The 22470-nt window shown below is 46.1% G+C and overlaps 2 protein-coding genes across 6 annotated transcripts in view; one reads left to right on the top strand and one right to left on the bottom strand.

The window, feature by feature from the left end:
- The window catches only part of LOC121289714 (zinc finger protein 2 homolog), a 67111-nt gene that overhangs the window by 583 nt on the left and 44058 nt on the right, over positions 1-22470 (top strand). Inside the window, exons 1-10 of one of the 5 annotated variants that reach the window (XM_041209347.1) lie at positions 3210-3340; positions 3522-3887; positions 5243-5514; positions 6158-6284; positions 6375-6487; positions 8390-8526; positions 8639-8721; positions 14747-14915; positions 15932-16004; positions 17059-17258. In XM_041209347.1, the coding sequence (XP_041065281.1) occupies positions 3337-3340; positions 3522-3887; positions 5243-5514; positions 6158-6284; positions 6375-6487; positions 8390-8526; positions 8639-8721; positions 14747-14915; positions 15932-16004; positions 17059-17109 (1395 nt within the window). In that variant the 5' untranslated portion in view covers positions 3210-3336 and the 3' untranslated portion in view covers positions 17110-17258. Of the gene's footprint in view, positions 1-3209; positions 3341-3442; positions 3888-5242; positions 5515-6157; positions 6285-6374; positions 6488-8389; positions 8527-8638; positions 8722-14746; positions 14916-15931; positions 16015-17058; positions 20358-22470 lie in introns of those variants that run through there. The other 4 variants (XM_041209344.1, XM_041209343.1, XM_041209345.1 and 1 more) reach the window with 4 other exon arrangements.
- LOC121289715 (ankyrin repeat domain-containing protein 2-like) overlaps positions 1-22470 on the bottom strand; it is a 68293-nt gene that overhangs the window by 41072 nt on the left and 4751 nt on the right. The gene's annotated exons all lie outside the window — the stretch shown is intronic.

Raw genomic sequence — 22470 nt, 5'->3', positions numbered from 1 at the left:
CCCCCCCCCCCCCCCCCCCCACCACGTGCTGAGAAACCGTCTGAGGCAGGGTCACCACCAACACTGGGGGCAAAATAAGGGACACTTTGTGGTTGGGGGAGGGCAAGTGGGGTGGGGACTATGTGGGAGTTTAGAGATTGCATAGCATCAATGAGGAGGCCCAAATGAGTTGCTCAGTTAAAAGATGCCCATGACAACATACCGCATGTAAAATTCTTTACTTAGTCTGCTTCCTGGATCCCTTAGATGCTCCATGTTGCTCACCACTACACGCATACACACCTCTTCCCAACTTGGACAGGCATATTCAGAAATCCCTCTCCCTAAGCTCTCTTCTCTCCCCCGCCCAACCCAGCAGCCAAGGCCTACCTCCCACCCCATGGGCCTGTCCAAATCCCAGCACCCCCCCCCCGGGTACAAAAGTGCTACTACTGCTTTCCCCCTTCCGAGTCCAGCCTGAGTGTTGCCAATGCTGGCCCAGAACCCACTCTCCTGCCACCTGATCCGTCTCTGGACCTCCCAACCACAACCACAACCACCCACCAGATTGCCAGCCAATGCTCCTACTCCCTCAGGGCAGAGTGTAGGTGCTGGACTTCTCCTGCAGAGACACAAAAGATGCCCGGCCAGTGGTAAGATGACCAGTCTCCTCAGCCATTGCCCAGAGGAATCTGGGGCAAATGATGTGCCGGGAAGCCCATGCATGGGACGTGGAATGGGAAACCAAATTTCAGAACAATCCTGGAATATCCAGAGCGATTGGTCATCCTGGCCTGAGGGTGTCACTGATTGTGTAATTGTAATATTTTTACTCTTTCATGGGATGTGGGCATTACTAGCAGCATTTATTGCCCACGAGAAGGTGGTAGCGAGCAGCCTTCTTGAACCGCTGCAGTCCATGTGGTGTAGGTACATCCACAGTGCTGTTAGGGAGGGAGTTCCAGGATTTTGACCCAGCGACAGTGAAAGAATGGCAATATAGTTTGAAGTTAGGATTGTGAGTAGCTTGGAGGGGAATTGCAGGTGGTGGTGTTCCCATGCATCTGCTGCCCTTGTCCTTCTAGGTGGTAGAGGGTGCAGGTTTGGAAGGTGCTGTCAAAGGAGCCTTGAGGAGTTGCAGTGTGCCTTGCAGATGGTAGACACTGCTGCTACTGTGCATCAGTGGTGGAGTAACTGTTTAAGGTGAAGGTTGGAGTCCTAATGTTTATTCCTCAACCAACATCACTAAAATAGATAATCTGGTCATTAATCCATTGCTCTTTGTGGGATCTTGCTGTGCACAAATTGGGTATTGCATCTCCAACATTACAACACTTCAAATGCACTCCCTTGGTTGTTTGCACCTTAGGGACATCCTGAGGTTGCAAAAGGTATATAAATGCAAGATTTTTTTTCTATCCATCAGTTTGGGTTCTAAATGTTAGGCTGGCCCTTCCCTCACATCCTCCCTCACTCTCCCGGAAGCTCAGAGGTACAGACAGCTCTGGAGGGCTGGACCATCAGCTGTTGTAGCTTTGTGGGGTCATGTGGGGGTGGGGGCCACATTGGTGGGGGGAAGCCATGGGCAGGTGTTGGAGGTGAATCCATCCAGGGCATTAGTGGGGGAGAAGGGTGGGATAACTGTCAATAACTCCCAGGAAAGTGGGCGATCATGAGTAGCTTCTGGGGGGAAGAAAAGTGTGAAAAACTGTCAGGTGGGGAGGAATTATAAAAGGCATTTTTTCTTGTAGAAATCCTATTTATTAGTTCAAACTCCTTCACCTGACCATTGTACAGGTACTGCTGTACTGTGAACATCAGAATGGGGACACAGGTTTACAAAGGATGACAAATCTAGAGAGGCCAAAGTTTAGAAACTTCACTCCCCCTCCCAGCACCATTGCTGGGTTTGGCAAAAACTCCCAACAGAGGCAGTAAAAGCCTATAAACATCAATATATGGCCATACCCTCATCTCAAGTGTCATGGGGAGCAAGTCTTCATTCAACATTTTGAAACTTTGGAATCCTGTACCTCAGAGGGCTGTGGATGCATAGTCATGATGCAAGTAACATTCATGCCACAAAAGTGCCAGGCAATGACCATCTCCAACAAGGGAGAATCTAACCATCGTCCCTTGACATTCAATGGCATTACCATTGCTGAATCCCCTACAATCAACATCTTAGGGGTTACCATTGGCCAGAAACTGAACTGGACTAGCCATATAAATATTGTGGCTACAAGAGCAGGTCAGGGGCTGGGAATTCTGTGGAGAGTAATTCACCTCCTGACTCCCCCAAGCCTATCCATCATCTACAAGGCACAAGGCAGGAGTGTGATGGAATACTCTCCACTTGCCTGGATGAGTGCAGTTCCAACAACACTCAAGAAGCTTGACACATCCAGGACAAAGCAGCTGCTTGACTGGCACCCCATCCACCACCTTCAACATCCACTCCCTCCACCAGTCTCAAACAGTGGCAGCAGTGTGTACCATCTACAAGTTGCATTGCAGAAATTCGCCAAGGGTCCTTAGACAGCACCTTCCAAACCCGCAACCTCTACCATCTAGAAGGACAAGGGCAGCAGACACATGGGAACATCACAACCTGCAAGTTCCCCCTCCAAATCACCCACCATTCTGACAAGGAAATATATCGCTGTTCTTGGGTCCCCAGTGGGAATCAATCACAGTTTCAGAACGTCCTGTGTCCTGGGTCAAAATTTGGAACTCCCTCCCAAACAGCACTATGGGTGTACCTAAACCACATGGACTGCAGCGGTTCAAGAAGGTGGCTCACCACCACCTTCTCAAGGGCAATTAGGGATGGGCAATAAATGCTGGCCTAGCCAGCGAAACCCACGTCCCATCAACAAATTAAAAAAAAGTCATTGAGGATATTAAAGACAGAGTGATAGATTCTTGGATCCAGGGAAATTGAAGGACATGGGATAGGATGGGAAAATGGAGTTGAGATCAAAGAACAAGCTCAAGGAGACGTGTGGCCGAACCCTGCTCCAGTTTCTTATTTTCTCATGCATAAAGAGCTTTTTTTGGCTCTTACAACAAAACAATGGGGTCCTAATGTTGTTTAGTACAATAACTTCAATATGGGGCTGGATAAATATCCTTTTGGCAAGGGATTGCAGATTTCTGGGATGGGATTAGACTGAGGTAATAAACTATTCCACGAGACACCATGCTTCTGTTGCAGCTGGGCAGAGGAATATTGTCTGCAGAGGAAAAGGCTTCAGAATGGCGAACTGGGAATGTTTGTTTGACGTTCTGAAACTGTGATTGATTCCCACTGGGGACCAAGCAATGTTAAAATAGAACATTTCCCCAGGAGATTAAATGGGTGAGTAGATTACATGATAGGGGAGAGTGTACGTGGGCTGTGAAAGGATTGGGTGTGATCAGCTAAAGAGCATGTTTTTAGGCCCAAGTGTCTGTATGTGAGTTCTAGGAAATCGTGGATGAGGTTGGATCTGATATCGCGCCTTCACCAGCATTGATTGAATCAATATCACTGCCAACAGCTGGCCAGATGGAAGTTGAGGAGTGCTCATCAGCGACGGCGAGCAAGCTGATCATCACCAGTGAGATGGCAGGAACTGCAGGGCACCTCAAAGCCTATCACCTCACACCAGAAGCAGCCACGGCACAAAGTGAAGGCCACAGAGTTGCCGCCTTGTTGGATATGCAGCCAGAGACCCATCATCTGCCGCAGGACAGCCGGGCTGCACCGAATGGGCTGGTGACAGTGGGCAACCCAGCTTCTGAGCTGGTGACTGCTCATGGCGACTGCCCCCTCGTGCCAGATGTTCCAGACGAGGCCGTGGCTTCTGGAAGTGGCCAGGTTAATGGGGCTGCTGTCGCCACTCAAAGCACAGGACAGGCAAAAGGTAAAAGCACACGTAAGGCTGTATTAGAGGGTCAGTCCAGAATCCCAAGATGAATGTAATTTTTCCAAAGAGACGACCTAGGCACGATGGGATGAATGGCCTCCTTCTGTCCTGTATGATCCTCTGAAGAATGTTTCGGTACTGGGCAGCACTGCACCCGTTTAATTTGGGGCCTGCATGTGAAAAAGATGCACTTTGCCTTATTTTGTGATCTCGTAGAAACCTACAGCAGAGAAGGAGGCCATTTGGTCCATCATGCCTGTGCCAGCTTGTTCAAAGCGCTGGCAATTATTGTTACTCCCTCTGCTCTTTTCCCATAGCCCTGTGGATTTTCCTTTTCAAGTATTTATCTGCCTCCACCACCCTTTCAGGCAGTGCATTCCAACCCATAGCTCGCTGTGTAAAAAAAATCTCAACTCCCCCGATCTGGTTCTTTTGCCAGTTACTTTAAATCCTTGTCACCTCTGGTTACCAATGCTCTTGCCAATAGAAACAGTTTCTCCTTATCTACTCTGTCAAAACCCCTCATATTTTTGAACACCTCGATTAAATCTCTCCATAACTCTCTTAGTTCTAAGGGGAGCAGTCCTAACTTCCCACATAACTGAAGTCCCTGGTATGATTCCTGCAAATATCAGTGGGTAGAACTCTTACCTCTAAGTCTGAAGGTTGTGAGTTCAAGTCCCACTCCAGATACATGAGCACAAAGTCCAAGCTGGCACTCCAGGGAGGGAGTGCTGCACTGTCAGAGATGCTGTGTCTTGGATGAAACGGTAAAACGAGGCCCCTCTCGCCTCTTGCATGAACGTGAAGATCCCGTGGTGCTATTTTGAGGAAGAGCAGGGGAGATTACCCCAATGTTCCAGACAATATTTAAAACCTTGACCAACATCACCAAGAACAAAACATGAACAGATTACTGTTTGTGGGAGCTGGCTGTGCACGAATTGGCTATTGTATTTCCTACATTTTGACAACAGTCTACACTTCAAAAGTACTTAATTGGCTGTAAAGTGCTTTGGTAGGATGTGAGGTTGTGAAAAGTGCTAGATTACTGCAAGTCTTCCTTTTCTTTTGCATTTCCTCTGTGCTCTCTTCTAGCCTGAGGGAGCATACTCCGCGAAGTGTAGGTGCATTGCCACATAGCCTCCTCACTGGTATTTAGGAAGAATTTTGGAGCCTCTTCTCCAGTGCAGGGCTGCAACTGGCACTGCAGAGATCCTTTATGATGGGGGAGACAGCAATGCTCAGTGGCTGCACAGACCCTCCCAGTGGGTGACAGTTTGTGATTCGTAGCTAGAGCTGCACTTGGACGGACTATCTGAATGTACTGATGGGGAATATCTTCCACTCAGTCCTCACAGAGAACTCAGACATTCTGGAAACGGCGCAGGTGCTGAGTGAGATTGCGACGCCTCCCCTGATGGAGAGCCACGAGGTAGAACCCGAGGAGCAGTCCGACCCCTTTGCTGAGAGGACCGAGCGGCATGTCTTGCTCTTGTCAACAATGCCCCAGGACAGCCTGGAGCTTCAGGTGCCCCAGGAGGTGATACTCGAGCTACCCAATGGCATCAAGATGTATGGAAAAGACCTCGCAGCGATCACCGAACTCCTACACCCAACCCAGGTACTGTGGACATCAGGGGATGGCGGGAGGGTTGTGACTTGTCCAAGTAAAATGCGGCCTGTTCGGCAAGACCTACCCGATGTTGATGCAGTGAGACAGCAACTTGCTCTCATACTTGCTCTTTGATGCTAAAAAACATCCCAATTTACAATTCACAGAGGCACAATCAGACAAGCCAGTAGAGTCTTTGATGGGGACAGTGCAGGGTGAGCTTTACTCTGTATCTAACACTGTGCTGTACCTGTCCTGGGAGTATTTGATGGGGACAGTGTAGAGGGAGCTTTACTCTGTATCTAACTCCGTGCTGTACCTGTCCTGGGTGTGTTTGATGGGGACAGTGTAGAGGGAGCTTTACTCTGTATCTAACCCCGTGCTGTACCTGTCCTAGGAGTGTTTGATGGGGACAGTGTAGAGGGAGCTTTACTCTGTATCTAACCCCGTGCTGTACCTGTCCTGGGAGTGTTTGATGGGGACAGTGTAGAGGGAGTTTTGCTTTGTTTCTAATCTGTGCTTTGCTTCAATTGGGAAGTTCTGCATAAGCTCTGGCAGTCACATTCCTCATTTCCCTGAGCACATGAGACAAATGTCAATTTCCAATCACAAGTGTTAATTTATGTTGGGCCTGTGACCTTTTACCTCCCAGGTGCTGCTCCATTCGGGTCCTCGGAAGTTCACATTGGCTACGGCTGACGCTGTGTTTTCGGCTGGGTCTTTGGTCTTTACCATATCCCAGGAAACAGCCGAAGAGGAGCCATTAGCAAAGCAAGAAGGTAACTGTCCCATGTCACCATCGCTGCCATTACCTGGCTCAGTGTACAGCTTCCTAAACTAATATTTCTGAAATGTGTTCCTTTACACAGATCCAGGAGTGGAAACGGAAGGGAAATTGTACAAGTGCTACCTCTGCAGTTTGACCTTTAATCGTCGTGGCAACTATGTCCGACATAAGAAAATTCACATGGTTAACACCGAGGTTGGTGGTGTGGAATTGTTTTAAAAATCGTTCATTCCCCCTCCATCACCAGGAATACTTACTTCCTGTCCCATAACATTACCATCTCCCCCCCAGTTTCTGCTTGTCTGCTGCTGAAATGGCCCAGCAAACCACTCCGTTACATTCACCTTCTCCACCACCACCTTCTCAAGGACAATTAGGAATGGACAGTAAACATTCAGCCTTGCCAACGACACACAGCTGGTGAATGAATCAAGGAAAAGTAACTGGGCCCCACACACCAGCAAAGTCCCAGCTGTACTCCTGAATTGTGCTCAGTTATCTGATTGCAAGCAGGACAGTGATAAAGGTGTACAAATGGTCTCTGTCGTTTAGCAAAAGAGAAATCATCCAAGGTCCTGTAAAAGATCCCATGGCACTAGTATGAAGAAGAGAACGTAAGTTCCGTGTAATGTGCTGCATGACTTCCCGAGGTCCGGAAAGTTGTAAGGTCTTTCTAATTTTGGGCAGGTAAAGACTGGTGAGTAAGTCAATTTTAAGTGAATATTTTTTTTCTGAATAAGGAAAGAAAATTTACGAGGATCTTCTGGATACCAGGGAGAGGACCTGAGTGGCTGGGACTTCCATTTTAATTTATATTTTCACAGGATGTGGGCATTGCTGGCTAAGCCAGCATTTATAGTCCATCCCTAATTGCCCTTGAGAAGGTGGTGGTGAGCTGCCTTCTTGAACCGCTGCACTCTCTGTGGTGTAGGTACACCCACATTGCTGTTAGGAAGTGAGTTCCAGGAGTTTGACCCAGTGACAGTGAAGGAACGACGATATATTTCCAAGTCAGGATGGTGAGTGGCTTGGAGGGGAACTTCCAGACGGTGGTGCTCCCATCTATCTCCCATTGTCTTTCCAGATGGTAGAGGTCGTAGTTTTGGAAGGTGCTGTTGGAGGAGTCTTGGTGAACTGCTGTAGCGCATCTTGTAGATGGTACACACTGCTGCCATTGTGTGTCGGTGGTGGAGGGAGTGAATATTTAACGTGGTGGATGGGGTGCTGATCCAGCAGGCTGCTTTGTCCTGGATGGTGTTGAGCTTCTTAAGCATTATTGGAGCTGCACTCATCCAGGCAAATGGAAAATACTCCATCACACTCCTGACTTGTGCCTGACTCATGTCTTTGAAGTTTGACTGTGATAACCTGTTTTGAGTCCTTCCTCCCTCACCTGAAGGTATGGCATGTGAAAAAAGGACATTTATATAGTAACTTTCACGACCTCAGGATGTACCAAAGTCCTTTACAACCAATGAAGTAGTTATGAAGTGTGGTCACTGTTATAATGTTTGAAGACATGGGTAAGCATTGGCTAAGACACTGAGGAAATCTCTCTTTCAAATAGTGCCATGAAATCTTTTACATCAACCTCAGTCATAGAGCCTCAGTTTAACAACTCATCCAAAAGACTGCACCTCTGACAGTGCAGCACTCCCTCAGTACGGCATTGGAAATATCTGCCTGGATTTTGTGTTCGAGTCTCTGGAGTGGGACTTGATCCCTCGATTGACTGATTCAGGAGTGAGAATGGCTACCAACTCAGCCAGAGCTGGCACGGTACTCGGAAGGGGAGAGTCAGCCAGAGATCCTGCTCCCATCCTTGAGCAGCTGAAAGTGGGCATTCATCCAGTGTGAGTCTAGACATTGAGAATTGAACAAGGAAAGCATCACCTTAATTAATCCTGTCGTTGCTACTTATAGTCTGATGGTTTTTGATGGGTCACTGGCAGCAATTGTGGAAACGCAGCCTGTGTTTTTCTCTTTCCCTTGTGCTGGGGATTGAAGTCAATCGGAGGATCCTCTGTTAAATATCCTGATGCAGCCGCTGCTAATCCTCTTTCCTCTCCTCCCGACCCCCTCATTCCCCTGTTGCAGGAAGATGCCAGGTACAAGTGCCCACATTGTGACCGCCAGTTCATCCAGCACTGTGACCTGCGGAGACATGCTCACATTCACACAGGAACACAGCCCCACAAGTGTGACGTGTGTGGGAAGGGCTTCCTCAGAGCCAGGTATGGGGACAGTTTGTAGGTACTATTCAGCTGGGAGAGGCTTCGCCCATCTCTCCCCCAACACCCATATAGTTCATTGGTTTGTGGTTCATGTTTTGTTCTATAATTTCAGTGATCTGGTGGTTCACAAGAGATTTCACACCAAAGATCGTCCGTTCCAGTGCAGCCAGTGCCAGAAATCCTTCTTCCAGTCCGGTGAGTACATCACAAGGATTCTCCCAAAACCCTTGATCAGATTCCAACCTGTAACTCACTTCCAGGTATCTGTTATTCTATATATAAACCACCCCAAATTCCTTGATTAGGTTCCGGTCTGTAACTCACTCTCGGGTATCTGTTATTCTATACATAAACCACCTGAACCCCTTGATTAGATTCCAGCCTGTAACTCACTCTCGGGTATATTATTCTATATATGAACAATTCAAACTCCTTATCATCCTCACTTTGGGACAAAACACCATCTCCAGCTCCAAGTCATGTTTCACTAAGACCTCAAAGCCCTTGAGCCCCTCAGTCTTCCCTTTCACCAATGATGCAGATTTTTCAAAACCTTAGCTTTGTGTCGCCTGATAACCACTCCCTGGTTGATCTCTATCCCTTTGCCTCTTTTCATTCAGTGCTTTGGGTTTGATGCTAGCATTACTGGCCCTTTCCTTAGAAGGTGAAGTGTTCAAGCCCCACTTCAGATGGTCTCGGATTTCTGGTTGTCACCTGGTGGGATCCTCTCGTCCTGTATGGGTGGCCCCCTACCTCATTGTATAGGTTGGTGGAGCTTGTGAAACTCTGCTAGCTGTATCGGATTAATCCCAGCATCTTCCCAAACTCCCACCCACTGGTACTATAGGTGGTCACAGCCATGGAAGGTGTGTTCACATCGTTGCCTCTTCATCTGTTAATCAGCCTGTGAATTCTTCCAGTGCTTCATACTGTTCTCCATGGACAGAGCATGAAGATACAGAAATAACAGAAGCTCAGGGCCTTCACCGTGACTAATCAGTTTAGAAACAAAAGCTGTTCTGTCTCCTTACATAATACAGATGGTGCATCAGCGTGACCCAGAGCAGAATATAGTTATTTAAATGTAAAGAATGTCTGTAATTTTAAAGAGCCGCGTGCCTTTTTTCAGCCTCGACTTTTAACAATGTGTCACATGTAGGAGTTGTAAACATCAGTGTGACATTAAATAAAATGTTACGACAGAGCTCCTGCCACCTGCTAGAAGTTTCAGGCACAAGGACTTCATATGGGGTCGGAATTGGGTGTGATTGTGATTCCCCTGGGGTTGAATAGCCCAATAATGATTGGCAGTACTGGACGATTCATATAGTACGCGCCATATGTCAGATTTGAAAGCCCAGTACAGCGGAGTAGCGTTGATCCCTATTCCCTTCAATACAGACTAGGGGAGAAGGTGGAGTAGCGGTATTGTCACTGGACGAGTAATCCACAGACCCAGGATAATGCTTTGGGACCCGAGTTCAAATCCCACCATGGCAGATGGTGGAATTTGAATTCAGCAAAATACCTGGAATTAAAAGTCTGATGATGACTATGAAACTATTGTCGATTGTTGTAAAAACCCATCTGGTTCACTAATGTCCTTTAGGGAAGGAAACCTGCTGTCCTTGTCTGGTATAGCCTACATGTGACTCCAGGCCCACAGCCGTGGGGTTGACTTTTAAATGCACCAGAAAGAACAACGGCAACCCAGCCCTGTTGACCTTGCAAAGTCCTTCTTATTAACATCTGGGGGCTGTGCCAAAATTGGGAGAGCTGTTTCACAGAGAAGTTAAGCAATAGGTCGACATACTCACGGAATCGTACCTTACAGATCCTGTCCCACCAGCAGGACAGACCCAGCAGAGGTGGTGGCATAGTGGTATACAGTCGGGAGGGAGTTGCCCTGGCAGTCCTCAACATCGACTCTGGACCCCATGAAGTCTCATGGCACCAGGGGCAAGGAAATCTCCTGCTGATTACCGCATACCATCCCGTCCTCAGCTGATGAATCAGTGCTCCTCCACGTTGAACACCACTTGGAGGAAGCACTGAGGGTGGCAAGGATGCAGAATGTACTCTGGATGGGGGACTTCAATGTCCATCAGTAACAGTGGCTCAGTAGCACCACTGCACACCAAGCTGGCTGAGTCCTAAAGGAAATAGCTGCTAGACTGGCTCTGCAGCAGGTGGTGAGGGAACCAACAAAAGGGAAAAACATACTTGACCTGATCCTCACCAACTTGCCTGCCTCGGATGCATCTGTCTATGACAGTATCGGTAGGAGTGACCACTTCACAGTCCTTGTAGAGACGAAGTCTCACCTTCACATTGAGGATACCCTCTATCGTGTTGTCTGGCACTATCACCGTACTAAATGGGATAGATTTCGAACAGATCTAGCAACTCAAGACCGGTCTTCCATGAGGCGCTGTGGGCCATCAGCAGCAGCAGAATCGTACTCAACCACAATCTGTAACCTCATGGCCCGGCATATCCCCCACTCTACCATTACCATCAAGCCAAGGATCAACTCTAGTTCAATGAAGAGTGCAGGAGGGCACACCGGGAGCAGCGCCAGACATACCTAAAAATGAGTTGACAACCTGGTGAAGCTACAACACGGACTATTTGTGTGCCAAACAACACAAGCAGCAAGTGATAGACAGAGCTAAGCGATCCCACAACCAGACCTAAGCTCTGCAGTCCTGCCACATCCAGTCATAAATGGTAGTGGACAATTAAACAACCCACTGGAGGAAGACGCTCCGCAAATATTCCCATCCTCAATGATGGGGGAGCTCAGCACATTAGTGCAAAGGATAAAGCTGAAGCATTTGCAACAATATTCAGCCAGAAGTGCTGAGGGTATGATCCATCTCGGCCTCCTCTGGAGGTCCCGAGCATCATAGATGCCAATCTTCAGCCAATTCGATTCACTGCAGTTGATATCAAGAAATGGCTGAAGGCACTGGAAAATGCAAAGGCTTTGAGCCTTGACAATATTCCGGTAATAGTACCGAAAAGTGTACTCCAGAACTTGCCCTGCCTCTAGCCAAGTTGTACTGTTACAGTTACAACACTGGCATCTATCCAGCTATGTGGAAAATTGCCCAGATATGTCCTGTGCACAAAAAGCAGGACAAATCCAACCCAGCCAATTACCGCTCCAGCAGTCTACTCTCAATCATCAGTAAAGTGATGGAAGGGGTCATCAACAGTGCTATCATGCGGCACTTGCTTAGCAATAACCTCACTGATGCTCACACCAGAGTCACTCAGCTCCTGACCTCATCACAGCCTTAGTTCAAACATGGACAAAAGAACTGAACGCCAGAGGTAAGGTGAAAGTGACAGCCCTTGACATTATGGCAGCATTTGACCAGGTGGGACGTCAAGGAGCCCTAGCAAAATGAGTTAATGGGAATCAGCGGGGGAAACTCTCTGCTGGTTGTAGTCATACTAAGCACAAAGGAAGATGGTTGTGGTTGTTGGAGGTCAATCATCTCAGTTCCAGGACATCACTGCTGGACATCCTCAGGGTAGTGTCCTAGGCCCAACTATCTTCAGCTGCATCATCAATGACCTTCCTTTCATCATAAGGTCAGAAGCAGGATGTTCGTTGATGATTGCACATTGTTCATCATTTGTGACTCCTCAGTTACTGAAGCAGTCCAGGTCCAAATGCAGCAAGACAATATCCAGGCGCATGCTGATAAGTGGCAAGTAAGATTCGTGCCACACAAGTGCCAGGCAATGACCATCTCCAACAAGAGAGAATCAACCATCGCCCCTTGACATTCAATGGCATTATCATCACTGAATCCCCCACTATCAACATCCTGGGGGTCACCATTGATCAGAAACTGAACTGGACTGGCCATATAAATATTGTGGCTACAAGAGCAAGTCAGAGGCTAGGAATGCCGTGGAAAGTAACTCACCTCCTGACTCCCCAAAGCCTGCCCACCGTCTACAAGGCACAAGTCAGGAGTGTGATGGAATACTCTCCGCTTGCCTGGATTAGTACAGCTCCAACAACACTCAAGAAATTGACACCATCCAGGACAAAGCAGCCCACTGGTTTGGCACCCCATTCACAAACATTCACTCTTTCTGCCACCAATGCAGCAGCAGTGTGTACCATCTACAAGATGCACTGCCGGAATTTGCCAAGGTTCCTTAGACAACTTCCAAACCCACAACTGCAACATCTAGAAGGACAAGGGCAGCAGACAAATGGAAACACCACCACCTGGAAGTTCCCCTCCAAGCCATTTACCATCCTGACTTCGAAATATATCGCTGTTCCTTCACAGTCGCTGGATCAAAATCCTGGAACTCCCTCCCTGACAGCACTGTGGTGTACCTACACCGGATTGACTACAGAGGTTCTAGAAGGCACCTCACCACCACTTTCTCTAGGGCAATTAGGGATGGGTAATAAATGCTGGCTTAGCCAGCAACACCCACTTTCCATGAATGAATAAAAAAATGACTAATCAAGGGCAAGGTGAGTTTTTGCAGGGAAAATTGATGAGGAGATTTATATTGCCTCCGGGCAACTGGCTTTTGAAGGAAGGGTTGGTGTTGGAGGTCATTGGGGATGGTCTTACGAGCTGCCCATACCTTTGCACAAGTTGGGAAGTCAGACAGATCATCGATAAAGGCACTTGTGTTTCTATATAACGCTTCTTGCAACTTCATAATGGGAATTGTGTGGGTCTCGGTCCCTTTTCCCTGTTGCAGCGTGATTTATGTGGTGGTTAATTGAAGTGCGGGGAGTAGGGAGTCTTGGAGCCAACATCACTCCACCACTGATAAAGATTAACTATTCGTTCATCTCATTTCCATCTGTGACAATTTGCTGTGCAGAGAAAAGTGCCACTACATAACAGCAATAACTAAATATTAAAATAATTCCGCACATATGAACCATTTTCAGATGCTTCTAAGCTCGAAGGGGCTTTCATTTTACTAGTGCCTTTCATGGCCAAAGGAAGACCAAAGTATTCCAAGGCCAATTATGTACTTTTAATCTGTTATCATGTAAGAAATGTGACAACCAATGTTCAGATGAATCTGTTTTGCCCACTTTTTCGGGCAGCACATTCCAGATCTTAACAGCCATCTGTGTGAAAAAACGTTCTCTTCAGGGTTGGAACCCTCCTTGTGTGGGTAATTTATGTTTTATATGATTGTCTTGTGGGAGTGGTGAATGTATGTGTCTGGGTGAGGGGCCATCTGGAAAGTAAACAACCCTGTGGCAAGTGGTGGAAAGTTGAGGATCTGCATTATCTCTTATCCTAGCAGTAAACCTTACCATTCCGAACATTCCTTCCTTTGCACGTGGACTACGTGCTAATCTGACAGGGGTTATGAATGCAGTGAATTCCTCATGCAACACTAACAGAATGTTTCAGGATTATGCTCACAAGCTCACATCCGTGCTTCCTCTCCCCATCCCTTTTCTCTGCTTCTGACTTTCTCCCCTCCTCTAAGGTGGCATTGTCTTCTCCAGTGGCATTGACCACTCTCTTCTGGGGCACTGAGCACACACTACCAGGATAGTTCCAGGGGTGCCAACTGCATTCTGCCGTGACACAGTGTCATTGATACTGATTGTACCCTTTTTTGGATACAGTGAAAAGAACACTGGCCTCATTCTACTGAGGACTTGCTGGCCTTTTCTGGAATACAGAGCCACAAGCTCAGGCCACATACTTCTGGCTATGGTGAGTTGGCTAAGGGCTGTATAGTTGGCATTCATTCCTTTGGGTTAGGTAGAAGAAACTGAATCGACCATGGCTCTAGCTCTATCACCAATCCTTGGCCATTGAAGGAAAATGTGTGAGAGTGCATGTGCATTTACTTGTGTGCGTGACCATGTGTGTGCATACAGTTGTGTGCACACCTTGAGTGTTTGTGCACACACCTTGAGTGTTTGTGCACATCTGTGTGACAGTGAAGATATCACTGGCGAGCCCATTCTGTTCTCATCCAAACAGCCGTCCAACACTCTCTGCCTAGCTCACACATGAAGAATAAGCCACTTGGGTAAGGAGTATTAGATGGTTGCTATTGCTTACAGATAGATCCCCAACAGGCTGCAGGTGGGGAGGCAGGGGTTGTGCTGGTGGGGGAAGAGACAGAATTGAGGAGTTAAAACTAAATGAGCAGACAGTGCAGAATCTTTTCTAAGGTGTGTTATATTCTGCAGGGGACCTGCGCCGTCATGTGAGAAACATCCACATGACCAATGCCCGAATGCTGAGCTGTAGTCACTGCAGGAAGAAATACACCAAGGAGGCAACACTCCTGCATCACATCCAGACCATACATCAGGATGTGCTGCGACAGACCCTGGAGGAACAGGGGCAACACAGCAGGTATATAATAGAAATACAAGAGAAATAAAGCCAACCTATCCCAGCTTTTTCCACCCAACTTAATGTCCAGTTCACCTAGGTCCGAGTCTGTGCTCGCTCTGCAGAACATAGAACAGTGGATTTGATCCACAGAGTGTTAATGCATTGGGAGTGGAATGCTTTTCCTCATTAGCATCAAGCGGTCTGCCATCAGATGCAACAGAGGGAATCATAGAGTAAAGATCCTTCTGCATCAGCCCCATCAATATGCCTCAAACTCAGCAGATCCCTATTGCACCAGCACTGCATTTTCCAACACTGGCCATCCCATAACCTCTTGAGAGACTTTCTAATTTGATGTTAGTCAACACTGACTCAGACTCGCTCCTGCTAGGAGGCTAGGCAAACACATTTTGCACAGGATCCTTACAACAAGCAAGACAGACTTGTGTCCTTGTAAGTCTGGCCTGGGTCTGAACTCATCTCCTAGACGCAAACTAGGTCTGTGTCTGGTCCACTGGCATTTGCTGCTCAACTGTTACATTAGTGCTGCTCATTATTGTTCTGCTGTCCCTTTGTCATCTGTTTGTGCAACTAATTTATGTACAACAAGCTCCCATAATGGTCTGTGATAATGACCAGACAGTCTGTTTTCAGTGATGTTGAGGGATAACATCACTGTTCCTCAAAATTATGCCATGGCATCTTTTATGGCCACCTAAGAGGGCCAGGCAGTACCTCAGTCGAATGTCTCAACTGAAAGATGGCACTTCCAACAGTGCAGCAGTCCCTCAGTACAGCATTGGGAGCAGCAGCTTGGATTTTGTGCTCAAGTCTCTGGAACTGGATTTGAACCCACGACCATCTGCCTCTGAGGCGAGAATGCTAGCAATGAACTATGGCTCACATCCTTAAAAAGTAGAAAAAGGAAAACCTGTTTTTTTTTTTAATTTTGGCCAACGTTTATGTAAAGTTAGCTGTCTGTGAAGTTTCCAGCTGATACAGTTTGTGCGTGTGTCTTTTTCTTTCGATTGCAGTGACGCTGGAAGTATGGCTGAGGATGAAAGTCCCCTACACACTTATGGGTCAGAGGACATGGAGGCAGGTTCTGTAAGTTCAGGTACAGAAAATGATTATGGGACATTGCTGACATTGAGAGCTGGCTGGATAGATGGATGTATTGCTTGGGGGGTTGGGGGGTAGGATAGTGCCCTATATGGTCAAAGATGATTCCTGGCTTTAATTTGTTGAACGATCTCAGGAAGAAATGCTAAATTTGGCCTGGTCTGGGGAGTGCAAAGAAGGCTCAAACTGACATTGATAATTTTCTTTCCCTCTCCCTTTCTGAATACGCTGAGTGGCTGTAAGAATGCTGGCATATTTTCCATTCCTTTGACCTAGGGGAGTCCAGAATACTGTCCCATCTTGCATCACTCAGTCTTAATGCAATATAACTTCTGGAACTTGATCAAATGACCAGCCATGAGCAAAGATGCTATCCAGCAAGAGGTTGCTGAGTGAAAGTGAATTTACCTCCCTCCCCGCCATGCCTCGCTTGTTCAAGAGAACTCAGGGCAATTATAGTGCTCCTAACTCCTGGCTCAGCATAGACAAATGATTGGACACTGTGACCCTTCCTGCTCAGAAAGGGGGAAAAAAAAAACTTCCCAAAGCTCTTTGCAGCCAAAGAAGATTTTTTTAATTGTTCGTGGGATGTGGGCATCGTTTGCTAGGCCAGTATTTATTGCCCTTGAAAAGGTGGTGAAGGGTAACCTTCTTGAACTGCTGCAGTCTATGTGGTGTAGGTACACCCACAGTTCTGGTAGGGAGGGAGTTCCAGGATTTTGACTCCATGATGGTGAAGGAACAATGATATAGTTCCAAGTCAGGATGGTGTGTTGGGAGCTTCATTCATCTATGCAAGTATTCCATCGCATTCCTAACTTGTTCGTTGTAAGATGGTGGACAAGCTTTGGGGAGTCAGGCACTGCAGAATTCTGAATCTCTGAATTGCACATTTGAAGTATAGTAACTGTTGCTATGAAGGGATGGTAATGGTGTGGATCAGGAACAGATCATTGGAGAGAAAAATCAGCTTTTCTTCAACTAACAGGTAATATGGCTGTGCAGCATCTAATGCTATTTAACACCTCTTGTTCCACAGCATTACCAGTCAAAGCAGAAAGGACTGAAGAAATTGCATTGGCAGAGGTAACCACCACACAGAGTGGCACAGAGACACATCCTTCCCTGCCAGGTCAGCTCCTGGAACCCATAGTCACAGACAGCACAAGGGAACAAACCCGAGCTTTCCTTGGCTGCAGCGGGACAGTGTCCAGCCTTGTGCTGATAAACATGGAACTCACAGGAACCACTGAGGGAAAAGCATGACCCCCAGGTAGGGGGAGGGATGTAAGTTATCCAGCAGTGGTGACCCATCTGACTGGACATCTTTTTGCTGGCTGATTTGTGCTGTACAGTGCATCTGCCTGTGTATGCATGAGCAAACACTACCACAGTCAAAATGTATTTTAACATCAATCCAAAAATAATTTGATGTTCAAGTCAGCAGCCACTGTAAAGGATATAAAAAAAAGTTTTATGTTTTGACAAAGCAAAGCCTGTCCCTACCATACAATAATTCTGCCATTAGGCATACAAGAGGTGCCGGTTTGCTCGATTCAACTGCACCGAACCACCTCATCAGGCAGCTTCTTCTATTCTGTCATGGAGTCTCCCTGACATTTGTTTTATATCTAATTTAAACTTCACAACCTATTATTCCATTTCCCTCACTTTAAATGAATAGTTTGGATTGACTTTATCTATACTATGATGCTTTACACGCTTGAGTCAGATCTCTCCTTCGGCATTCAGGTTATCGACAAAAATTTTTTTTTAATTCATTTAATCTTCCACTCCCCATTTGACATTTGTGGAGAATGAACTTGTGCTCATCGTGACCTCAGGACAATCCTTCGCAATCAATTACTTTTGATTTGGTTACTGTTGTCATGTAGCAGCCAGTTTGGACCCAGTAAACTGTCAAACAGCAATGAAATAATACAAGTAAAATACTGCTGATGCTGGAGAGCCAAAGAGCTGGAAAAGCTCCGCAGATCTGGCAGCATCTGTGAAGAGAATAACAGAGTTAACTGAGGACAATATGACTCTTCTTTAGAAGAGCTCTGAAGAGGAGTTATATTGGACTTGAAACATTAACTCTGTTACTCACTCCACATATGGTACCGGATATGCTGAGTTTTTCCAGCACACTTTTTATTAAATGACCAGAGGGTAGTGTTTGAGGGACAAATAATGATCAGGACAGAGAGGAGAACTCCCCTGCTTCTCATCAAAATACCATGAGATCTTTTATATCCAGTGAGGAGGGGTTGGGGCCTTGGTCTAATGTCTCATCAGAAAGACTGCACCGTGGACAGCATTTGAGTACCGCAAGTCTGGATTATATACTTAAGTCCTGGAGGGTGATCTGAACTCAGCCTTTCGATTCAGAGAGGAGAGTCGATACTTACTGAACCACAGGTGACACTTCGATTTGAAATAAAGGCTTACCTATTAATATTAGATGAGTACAGAGAGGCAGATTACTCTGGTGCATTTACCTGCCATTGTGAACAAGTAGAATGTCTGAGTCCTCCATCCACTGCCGAACTAAAAGGATAACCACACTTTTGTGGTCTGTGAAATTTTATTAAATAATATTTCACAATCTAAAGCTGCCAGCACTGTTCTGCAGAAAGTACTAAAATAAAATCCCTTCCTCTACAAACCCAGAGAACGCTGTGCTGCGAGCAGAGAGACGTTGTACAAAGACATTACAGGTTAGAGCATTTTGATTAGGCAGCTTTCAGTTTTATTTATTTGACAGGATACTGGCACGATAAATCCAGTGGTAGCTGACAAAATTCATGTAATACTAGGTCTGCTGGCGTACCACTCCTCCAGAGACTTAGTATTTCTCCATTTATACATCACTGTAGACGTAGACAGGGCTTTGTTGCAGCATGTCCAAGTTATTTCGTTCTTTATATAAAATGGCATCTCTTCAACATTGCGTCGGCTCGCAAGTTGACACATAGTAATGTTAGACTGGAAGCAAGTTAACTCTTGGAGCAGCCTCAGTAATCCATTACCTGAGAGACACGATTGATGGAAGGAATCCTTCCTCTAATCGTAGCAGGATCTTTTACATATACCCGAGCATGCGGATGGGGTCTTGTTCTAACATCATAGCCAAAAGATGACGTTGTATAACAGTCAGCATTGAAGTTTCTTCAAACATTATGTGAACAGGTCCCAAATTAAACTAGCAAAGACACAGTCTGCTGCTGAGCTAATAGTTCAAGAGGTGTTGACCATGCTTCAGCCATTTTGCATTCATTGCAGGAATGCCAAATCCCAGCGTAGCATTCCTACCAAGACCACTAAAAACAGCAGACTGAACTTGAAACCCTGATGAAAGGTCATCTGAAAGATCAACCCGTTTCTCTGTCCATGAGAGGCTGCGCATTTCCAGCATTTTGTTTTTATTTCAAATCTTCATGGGTCCGTCCTTGACAACAAATGGTCTCCCCGCCTTTTTCTATTTTAGATCTTGTGCATAAAATGTCAACCAGATTTCCTCTCAATGACAAATGTAGCAGGCTGATAGATCACACCCTTAGGCCTCTGTCCTAGCAACAACACCTCTATTATCCCTTCAACATGGCTATCAAACATTATCCAGCTGTAGAAAAGGAGGCCTGAAGATACATAAGTTTTAGAATTTCCTCATTGTTTTAAATGAAAACACTTGCAGAAGTAACTAAATGTCAGGGTACATAAACAGTGAGGCCATTAACTCTCCCTCATTTAAGGTTATGGGTTATGTCATCCCATTCCTGTGTTCAAAAGCAGAGTACTGATTTATTTTATAATTAGTATTTGCTTCATTTTTTTTTCTCCCTTGGATCTAATTTCCCTAAAGGTATCACTTTAACTATGAGCAAGTGCAAATATTCCTTTATGCTGTGACCATTGATAACCTAATTCACTTGGAGGTAGATTCCTTTACCCCTCTTCAAAGGGCTTATTGGGACCAGACATGAAACAGGCAGAATATGTTGACTTGGTAATGCTTTCAGCTGACATATACACACTTGCCAGCAGGAGTCACTGTGTAGCAAAAGGCCAAGAGCTTAACTGACACTCTTCTAGGTACCAACCCCCTACCAAACTGCAAACATTTCTTCTTTTAACAATACAAAACATACCTTCTGCAAACTCAGCTGATCTCTTACTGTATTACTCAGGGCTACACTGTGTATAAGCATTTAAAAAAATCAAAATCAAAACTCTTGTAGCCATTTTATAAATGTACACATTATAAAGAACTTGTACAGATCTATTGTTACTTTGATCAGGAAGAAAAAAAATAAAGAACTTATATTCTCAAAACAATCCAGTTTCGAGAAGGTAAATATACACACAAGTCATCTAATATTTACACACATCACAATCAGACTCACAGGAGACCTAAATGCAGGAGTCTACATTGCATAGAGTAAATAGCACAAGGCAGCCACTGGGAGGTACTATGCTAGCCTTAAAACAGAGGCAGGACGCAAAGCTGAGAAAAGAATCAGATGCTATTTTAATAAACTTGTTGCCATTATTTTTCTTGGGTGGGGTAAGGGAATGAGAAGTGAGGAAGGGATTCCTTTCACTGCTCCAGAATTCACTGCTGGATCTTCAGACTGCCCCAGTCTCTTGTCCACCCCTCTCATCCATCTTTCTGGTGAACTTGAGCAGCAGGAACTGCTTCTGAATCAAGTCACAGTTAAAATCCTTTTAAGCTTTGTTCATTTCACTTAATTTTTGAGATAACATCTTCGCTGGAGATGAAAATGCATGCTAATGACTTCCACTCCTAATCCTGCCTTGGTACCCAGGGCAAGTTGCTAGTTGCTGGGGCTGGAGAAAGAGGAGTCATCACCACAGGCAAGCAGGCACCCAGTGCCATGTCATGCCACAGCAGGGGGAAAGGGCAACACAACAAGTAGCACTGGCCCACCCAAGTATTTAGTATCCAACACCATATGCTGATTAATTTTATGTAGCCAAATTGATCACCCTTAGCAAGGGTAACAAAACATAACTGAGCAGTCATTTATTGGGGTTCAGAGCCTTGTCACACCAGTTGGGCCCCCATTTCCACCTATATGCCAGGTACACCCCCACAACTGGGTGGTAGGGAGACCAGGGCAGAGGGAATTCCTCCATGGGATCAGCCTCATCCCTGGGTATATGAGGTCACATCTACTGGGTAGCTCAAAAACAAAGAAATTAGAAATCCAGTTATGTTTAAAGTGGGTTAGCAACCTGTGACATTCCAGGAACTGGCCGCACTGACACTGGGGAACCTGGTATGAAAACAACTGAAGTTACAGGTTTCTACCACTGGGTGATGATGCTCTCTCATTGCTGCTCAATAGAAAGGACTTCCAGTAATAGGAAGACAGAACTGCAGTATCAAAGCACAACTCAGTACATCATTTTGCAGTATTAATGACAAACTGGGCACACCCTCATGAAACACCCATAAGGCATTAGATGCCAAACATCAGATTTCTCACCCCTTCTCCCAAAGGTATTAGGATCGAGTTGTGTTGCCCACCATTATCCAAGTGGCTATGTTTCAGTGACAGGCATCACTACTGAGCCAATTTCTCTAAGTATACACTGTGTTCAACACACACCAGCCCTGATTTTCCTTGGTGAAAGGAAAAAAGAAACTGACCACTGTGGCCCCACAACCCAACAACGCTGCTGTTTTCCACTTCTTTCACAGCCCTGACCCCAGCATCCCACCACTCTCAAAGCAAGCAAACATCAGGAAATCAAGTTGTCTTTTAATGGCTGGGTCCCACACTGCAGGGGCGGTGGAGAAGCTAGGATTTAGATAAGCTTCCAACCCCAATTCAAAACCTCTCAATCCAACAAACGCACACATGTTGAGGAAGAGGCAAATACTGCAGATGCTGGAAATATGAGGGGGAAACAAATTTTGGAAATACTCAGCAGGTCTGGCAGCACCCATGAAGAAAGGAGGAATGTTTCTGGGTGATGACCTTTCATTAGAAGTTGGAGCTTTTAAGGAATGTCACAGCTTTTAAGCAAGGCACCTCCTTCAAAAGGTGCATCTTTTTGTTTCTTTGCCATCTCTTTTAGCCTTGCACCATCATCCCTCGTCATTTCTCTTGGTCTCCACCCTATCACGGATTGTTTTTGTTCTATCCTCCCCTCTCCCTGCCTTAGCTTTAAAACTGTCAAATCTGCATGTACTCAGCTGTAACAAAGAGTCATTAATCTGTTTCTTTGTCTGTTTCTCTCTCCATGGAAGCTGCCAGGCCTGCTGAGTATTTCCACTATTTTTTGTATACCCTGAGGAAGTCTGTCTGGAACACCACCACCTGGAAGTTCCCCTCCAAGCCACTCAAAGAACAAAGACAAGTACAGCACAGGAACAGGCCCTTCAGCCCTCCAAGCCTGCACTGATCACATTGCCTGTCAA

The sequence above is a fragment of the Carcharodon carcharias genome, chromosome 17 (assembly GCF_017639515.1).
Source record: "Carcharodon carcharias isolate sCarCar2 chromosome 17, sCarCar2.pri, whole genome shotgun sequence".
Classification (NCBI taxonomy): domain Eukaryota; kingdom Metazoa; phylum Chordata; class Chondrichthyes; order Lamniformes; family Lamnidae; genus Carcharodon; species Carcharodon carcharias.
Note: the sequence above shows the minus strand (reverse complement) of the source record. Positions and strands in the feature narration are given on the sequence as shown.